This window comes from Lagopus muta, chromosome 13 (assembly GCF_023343835.1).
Source record: "Lagopus muta isolate bLagMut1 chromosome 13, bLagMut1 primary, whole genome shotgun sequence".
Taxonomy (NCBI): Eukaryota; Metazoa; Chordata; class Aves; order Galliformes; family Phasianidae; genus Lagopus; species Lagopus muta.
Genome location: NC_064445.1, coordinates 16,140,938 through 16,148,926, shown reverse-complemented (window position 1 = coordinate 16,148,926; position 7,989 = coordinate 16,140,938). Strand labels below are relative to the sequence as shown.

Here is a 7,989-nt window from a genome sequence, read left to right as displayed (position 1 = left end):
TGACCTGATCTTTCACATCCTTCACACCAGCAGTGACGTTTCCATTTGGATGTCAGTGTGTATGGCTGTATGGCACTTAGCTGCTTGCAGAACAAACCCCTTTCTGGCTGCTTTTCAAAGAGATGAGTAGCTGTTCTATGTACTGGAGATGGAATTACCACAGCTGGCATGAAGCAAAACGTTTTGATTCCAATGAACGCTGTGCTTGTCTTCACTTGGGTCCACGTGGGCTGATGGGTGGCATTCCCATCCCTGGAGGTGTTCAAGGCCAGGGTGGATGGGGCCCTGGGCAGCCTGGTCTGGTATTAAATGTGGAGGTTGGTGGCAATGCCTGTAGCAGGGGGATTGGAGATTCGTGGTCATTGAGGTCCCTTCCAACCCTGGCCGTTCTGTGATTCTGTCATTCTGAGGGACGTGGCCACTGCTTGCACAGGAGAAGGCTGAGAAGGCATCTCATGGCTGTTCATCTGAAGGGCAGGTCTGAAGTTGGTGGGCACGGCCCCTTTTTCAAAGGCATGCAGTGACGGGCGCAAACTGGAACCCAACAAGTTCAGTACGAATATGAGGAAAAACCTTCGTGTGATGGTGGCACAGCTGCCAAGGGGGGGGTTCTCCTTTGGAGATACTCAGACTGACGGACACCATGCTGTGCCACTGCTGTAGGGAACTGCATTGCGGGCTTGGACTGGGGGGTGTCCTGAAGTCCCTTCCGGCTCTGTGATCGTGAAACATCTGGGAAAAGAGCGCCGTGTCGGCACGCGAGCAGCACACTGCTCTCTCGGTGAGCGCAGTCTCCCCGTGGCCGTGCTACGAAGCACAAAAGCAGGCGCCGCGCAGCGCGACGACAGCAGCCCGGTTTGCCGTCCGTGCGCATGCGCAGAGGTGCCGCGCGGCCTGCTGGGAGTTGTAGTCCCGTCCAGCGCCGTGACGCCGCACGCGTTCCGTTGTCATGGAGCGGCGCGACAGGCCGTAAAGCGCGCGGCTCTTCCGGCTGGCGCGGAGGGGAGGGCCGGGACCTCGTGTGAGGGAGCGCGGAGGCCCGGCTGCCCGCCCCGCGCCCGCCGGTCCACGCCCGGCCCAGGCTCTCGCTCGCCCGGCGCCCACCGCCCCAGGATGTTCAAGAAGTGAGTGGGGCCGGGGGGGGGGCGGCCGTAGGTTGCCGGTATGGGTCCGGCGCTCCGTCCGCCGCAGTGTTGGGGCCGGGCGGTGCGGGAGAGGCCCGCCGCACCCCCCACCCCCCCTCCCCGGGTCCCGGTCCCTGCGGCCGCCTCGTGTGCGTCCTCAGCCTCATCTTGCGCTCTGCCTTCCAACCCTTGGTGTCAGAGGAAAGAGGGGAGAGAGAGGGGAAAAAAAAAAAAAAAAAAAAAAAAAGGCAATTTGGGGCTTTGCGTTGTCGAAACTCTGTGATCGAAACTCTGTGATAATACAGATTGCGGGCGGGGGGCTGCGGGAACAGATTTGATGCGGCCCTGGGCAGCCTGGTCTGGTATTAGATGGGGAGGTTGGTGGCCCTGCGTGTGGCAGGGGGTTGGAGATTCGTGATCCTTGAGGTCCCTTCCAACCCTGGCCATTCTGTGAGAACGCGGCTGGCCAGGGCCGTAAGCGGTGCTGCTGTCAGCGAAAGCCTCCCCGCGAGGCGGTGAATGGCGCTGTGGGGCGCTGGGGGCTCCGTGGGCGCGCTCATGGTGCTGGGTGACCCTGCCTGCCCCGCCCAGGGCCGGCGTCACGGCCCATGTAAGCCCGTGCTCGAAGCAGGGCATGCATATATTTATTGAAGAATGCTTTGTGAGTGCTGTGTTGGTGGGCAGCGGATTCTGTGGTTTCTGAGATATTTTTGCTTGGCAGATTTGATGAAAAGGAGAACGTATCAAACTGTATCCAGCTGAAGACTTCAGTTATTAAAGGTATTAAGAACCAACTGATAGACCAGTTTCCTGTTATTGAACCATGGCTAAACCAAATTATGCCAAAGAAAGACCCTGTCAAAATAGTAAGATGGTAAGTTTCTTTTTCTTTAACCTCTGTTTCCAATGTACTTGGGTTGCTTCATGTACTTGTTTACTTTCTATGGGAGAATGGCCTAGGAGTTTTAAAAAGCATAAGTCCGTTCTTGTAGATAGCAGTGTGTGTTATAACTGAGCCAGAAATTTTATGTGTGCTCATCATGCTGTTGAAAGCATGTTTGTAGGGTGCTGGAGGAAAATGAGAATGCTGGTGGCAAACATCTGACCTGTATGGTGGCTCTCTTGGGCTTACCTTGTTGTTGAAGGAAAGCATTCAGCTTTATGGCTTCAGGAAATCAAACTTGTTTAGATAGCTTCCAGGTTGTTTTTATTACTATTACTGATTTTGGATTTCCATATAATGTTTGGTTTACTGTTTTTAATAGAGGGTAGGATTTTTTTGCTGGCTTTTGTGAACAGCTGTCTGTCTGTCTGCAGACCTTTTAGTAGAGGGAATAGTGCATGAAGCCATTATTGAAGAAGAAAGCATCTGATATTTTTAGTTTTAAATTTTCCTGATAATTGACTGCCTTAATTATCCTCAGTTGCCAAGATAGACCAGAGTACATGATGCATTTGATTTACAAAAGAGCTAAGTAGTTATTAAAGTTACATTTCTTTTGCCTTGCAGTCATGAACATATAGAAATCCTCACTGTGAATGGAGAATTGCTGTTCTTCAGACAAAGAGAAGGGATTTTTTACCCAACACTAAGATTACTTCACAAATGTAAGTTCCCTGAGGATGGTGATGGTGGGAGCAGAGGGGTGAGTGTGGGGATCAAGCAGACTCCTGTACAACTGAATATTTATGTAGTGCACGATGCAGGTCTTAAAGAGGCATTATGCATTTCCAGCTGCACTTGCACTGCTGTTTCAGGTATCTGTGTGGCTTGTTTTCTCCAGAATAAATGTAATTCTCTATGTTAAGTAATCTGACCTTTGATTTTTAGGTATTACGTTGTAGAATTCTTGTGGGGCTTTGTGCAGATGGTTTTTCTATTGGAGTCTACATTGCTTGTTGTGAATCCTGTTACCCTATCTATTGTTTCAAGCCTTTTTTTAAACCCTTCTTGCTGCCTTTAAATATTTGTAGGTTCTTACTGCAAAAGTTGTCTTTAACCAGCAGTTCAGTGATGCAGTGGATGCTCATCTCCTTCCAGAACTTACACTGCGTGGTTTTTACTTCTTAAATTGTGATTTTTTTTGCATTACTTTATCTCTGCTCTTGCTGTTCTGCTCCATTCTGTGTCTGCTTTGGATGGCTTTGGCTGTCTGTGAAATGCTGATCTGGATTTGCAAACCATGTTTGAGCAGCCGTGTGCTGTTGCACAGACTTGGAGAACGCCTTGGAGAGCTGACATTCATGAACTTTGTCTGCCTTTGCATATTTTGTCCCGTTACTTCTGAAGTGTTTATTTCTAGAGTCCCTTCAGTGATTGTCTTCTGTGGGGAAGCTTGGTACAGTTTTTGAAGGGCTGTGTGCACGTGCAGGAAGGATAGGCCTGTGTTTGGTTCTCAGATTCCCAGCCTTTGCTTCTCAGAACAAAGATTTAATCAGGAAAAACAGTAGCTGTGTTTGTTCAGGACAGTGCTGCCCAGTGTGCTGCTAATTATTTGTAACCTCCTGCCCATGCAGCACATTGCACACCTAATTCCTCCAGCGTGATAACAGATTGTTATTTTGTTATTTATATTGTTATCTGAATGTATTAATTGTAATGCTGTGTCTTTCCCCTCTTAGATCCATTTATTCTACCACATCAGCAGGTTGATAAAGGAGCCATTAAATTTGTACTGAGTGGAGCTAATATAATGTGTCCTGGCCTGACATCTCCTGGAGCAAAACTTTACCCTGCTGCCGTTGACACTGTTGTTGTATCCTTTAATTAGGAATTACTTCTTGCTGAGTTAAGTTTGTATGTGTATGTTCAGCTGGTCACAAACTTAATTACTTCAGTGTTGAATATTATTTTGTGGAATAACTAGTAATCTGAGAAGATTTGCCAATGTTTTGAATGTTATTTGGAAAGATTCAAATTGTTCTGAATTCTGTTTTCCTGTTGTGATGTTTCAGAACCACCCCAAAATTAACTATTCCTGCTGGGCTTGGTTAGATGGGAAATAAGAACTCCTGGTGTTAGGCAGAATGAGATGAAGTACAAAATGATTTTTTCCCCTGCCTCCTTAATACAATTATCTCCTTTAGTTATAGAAGAACATAGTTCATTTCTTAAGGAGTGAATGCATTACTGAGAAAGGAACTAGATGATTATTGTGGTCCTTTTCAACCCAGGCTGTTCTGTGATCAGAGGGCTGGAGCACCTCTACTGTGAAGAAAGGTTGAGGGAACTGGGCTTGTTTAGTTTGGAGAAGGATCCAGGGAGACCTCACTGTGGCCTTCTAACATTTGAAAGGAGTGTATTTTACAAGGTTGGATAGTGACAGGACAAGGAGTGGTTTTCAACTGACACAGGGGAGGTTTAGGTTGGATCTGAGGAGGAAGTTTGTCACACAGAGGGAGGTGAGGCACTGGCACAGGTTGCCCAAGCAGGCTGTGGATGCCCCATCCCTGGAGGCATTCAAGGCCAGGCTGGACGTGGCTCTGGGCAGCCTGGGCTGCTGGTTGGCGACCTGCACACAGCAGGGGGTTGGAACTGGATGAGCATTGTGGTCCCACCATTTTATGATTCTATCAAATTCAGCATCAATGCCAACCTCTACAGCTGTTGTTGCTATTCAGATGTGATTGGAGAAGATGCACACTCAGTATTACATGCTGACAAGCTTTGAGAAGGATTCCATTATCTTCTAGATTTCTTCAGATATGCCTCAGTTCTTCTGTGCAGTGTGATGTAACATGGGCCCCGTGTGGAGCTGCAGCCTTTTTCCACAACGGCAGAGGCTCCCCTGTGTTGGGTGTGAAGGGAGATCTGGAGGGTGGTGGTGGGAGATTATTTAGTAATTGTTATTCAAAGTTCATAAATTTGTGCTTCACATTCTGTGCGCTGCGGCTCAGCTGTTGATTTTGCTTACCTTCAAGAGCTGCAATTACTGAAGGGCCAAAAGTTCAACTAGGGAGTTTGATGCTTTTTTTTTTTTTTTCTTGTAAAGTCATTTCCTCCCATTTCTTGTTACTGCTTTTACTTTTTGGAAATAACTTCAAAAAAACAACAACAAAAAAACCACCCTGTTTTCCTTAGTGGTAATTTTTAGGCAATAATGGCGGAGGGGAAACAACATGCATTATGTGTGGGAGTCATGAAGATGTCAGCTGATGACATGTAAGTGGTGTAAAAAATGAAATATAGTTTGTCCCATCTTGTAATTTCTTTTTTAGTTTGTAATTTAAGTTCTACTGTCAAGGTTACTGAATCACTGTTGCAATGTGTTTCTTTTATGTGTAGCATTTATTTAAGCTTTCGTTTTTTTGATTAACATTAGGCTGGGAGAAGGAGGCAAGGAGTGTCTTTCCTAGTTATTTATTCACCAAATGGAGTCAAAATAGTTACTTTATGTGAACATAGATTTTAAGACAAACAACTTCAGTGCTGTCTCTGAATGTCAATATTTCTTTCGCTCTGATAGTACTTTCTCAGAGATTTTGCTGAACAAAGAAATACCTCTGAGTATTTTACTGCTTGTGCTGGGCAAGAGATGGAATTTGGGTCTGAGCAGGCTGAAATTGTTCAAGTGATTTTATTTATTTTCATGTAAGGGCAGCAGAGACTGAAGTCCTGCTGGTACTTGGGCTGACCAGCTGGTTTATATTTTTTTCTCTCTTTTTTTTATTTGCCTTGCACTCACATGCAGCATTCCTGTCTAAAATCCTTGCTAGCTAAGCTTCTTGTGAGCTACAGAGATCTGACTGGGGGTAAACAATGAGTGAAATGAAAAGGAGGCATAAAACTGAAAAGAATGTAGATTGTTCTTAGCATTCTGATAATCCAGAATTAGGAGATGAAACTTTTCTGTTATCTTGAGTTCTGTGACGTCTTGCAGCCATCTTACAAAGCAGCCCAAGTAGGTCTGGGCTGCTCTGATTCCGGCCCCACCAGCTGTGGTGTGGGTGACAAAGCTGGCTCTGATGAAAACAAATCAATCTTTCTCATGGGGATAATTCTCAGCTGGATTGTCATCCTCTGTACTGTGTCACTGTGCTGCTGTAAGCAGTAATGAAAGCACAGGGGAAAGGTGGGAGTGTGTTCCAATGAACAGGGGTAGAATGGCACCACAGCAGCCTGGGCCTGGACTTGGATAATCATTTCTCTGAATTATTTGTGGTGCCTCCAATGGACTCGAGGAAAAGGTTGAGAGAAGGAGATGTAAGTGCCTGTGTCCCATCCTACATCTGCAGAGATCTGCTGTGATCACTGAAAGCCTGGTTGTTCCTAATCCTGACTTCGAATTCACTTGAATGTTGTATTCCTGTGGGAAGTAACATAAGCTGGAGAGGAGAAGGAGATGGTGTTGCTCTATGCAGCCGTGTGCTGTTTTCTGTGACTGTCTAAAACAGAAAATTGAGAAACAGTGCTCTCTAGATCATTTTACGTTATGAGTGGAATTAACAGAGGTATTTTCCTTCTTGATTCCCAGGGGATTTAAACTTTTCTGCCCTAGAATGATTAGTTTTGTCTTGTTTGTTTTGGTAAAAGTAGATCTTTTTTCCATGGGATTCATAACTGGAAAGAAAGATGAGCACAAAACAAATGCAGATGTACAAAGCCACCAGTGCTCACCTGCATTTGGTTCTGTGACACGCTTGTAACCATGAGGTCAAATTCTGTACTGCTGACGTGTTTCCTGTTTGCCCATCCTGCATTTACAGGCACAGCTTGTACTTCCAGTGTGGTGCTTCGTAGTGCTCCAATTAACCAAATTAACCAAACACTTCTGTGCTTTTGTTCTTCAACAGTGAGAAGGTCAACAAAGGGATTGGTATTGAAAATATCCACTATTTAAATGATGGTCTTTGGCATATGAAGACATACAAGTGAAACAAAAGGAACTGTGTTACTCCAAGGGAATGCACTTAGGTTAAATGTGGACTGCTTTGTAATTCCTCGTTTTTAATGTGACTGAATGTACAAATTATTTTGTTCTGTGGCAATGCTAAATAAAACAAGTGAATGCAAAAGCACTGATAGGCTGCTATAGTTTTCTAGATTTCTTTTTATTACAGTCTTTAATTGGTTTGTCTTAAACCCGAGTCCTCAGTCACTGAAGGTATCTGGTGGGAAAGACCCTGCATGGACTGGGAGCAGAATTTCAAAGGAAAAGGAGGAAAAAAACAAGGAATGTTTACATTTTTATGCTCCTAAAGCAGTAATGTAAAATGTATGTGAAATACAATTAGTACAGTTTCTAAACCCAACAAAAAACACGTCAGAATTTTTTTGCTTCTCATTTAACATCTCACTGGCCTGTTTATTGAATGTGGAGAAATGTGTGTGTGTTTTTTTTTTTTAAACTTCATTTATTACCAGCGTTAACTTCAGTATTTTACTTCAGGAGCACTTCTTTTGAAGAAGCATTTATCTATAGGATTTGAGAACATAAAGTCACCTGTGGACTATAAATTCTATCTTAGATCATAACTTAAGAATATAAACGAGCTCAAATTTCAACCTACCAACACTGGTACAGCTCTCCTTGCAGTGGCATTTACAGCAGTGGTGCTCATACTCCAAATGGAGTACGTGCCACTTGGTGCCTGATGCACTCCTCCCTGCTTGCACCTTTAGGAGCAGAAACAAAATCGCTGTTCAACAAAGGCACGATAGCAAAACGTAGCCCTAGAGCCGAGTGGAGCTTCACAAGGGATCCAAGGGAGCTTCTGGAGCTGCTGCACAGGTACACCTGCACAGCTGGTTCGAGAGCACTGTTTGTCTGCATAATCTGCCACTTTGTTCAGCGACTGCATACCCAAAGCTGTGTCTATGGAAAAACAGACTGTGCCATGGAATTATTCAATAAACTAAGAAAAC

General features: G+C 45.1%; 1 protein-coding gene across 2 annotated transcripts; it reads left to right on the top strand.

Moving 5' to 3' along the window:
- Positions 1-967: 967 nt before the first annotated feature.
- On the top strand, positions 968-7,945 carry MCTS1 (MCTS1 re-initiation and release factor). Of its 2 annotated transcripts, none has more exons than XM_048959416.1 (6): positions 968-1,124; positions 1,846-1,998; positions 2,635-2,732; positions 3,747-3,880; positions 5,219-5,286; positions 7,747-7,945. In XM_048959416.1, exons 1-6 carry the CDS (start codon positions 1,114-1,116, stop codon positions 7,793-7,795), a joined length of 513 nt encoding a protein of 170 aa, XP_048815373.1. In that variant the 5' UTR covers positions 968-1,113; the 3' UTR covers positions 7,796-7,945. The 2 variants fall into 2 exon arrangements, with proteins under 2 accessions (XP_048815373.1, XP_048815372.1); XM_048959415.1 differs by lacking the exon at positions 7,747-7,945 and adding an exon at positions 6,918-7,142 and having other exon boundaries at positions 971-1,124.
- Positions 7,946-7,989: the final 44 nt, after the last annotated feature.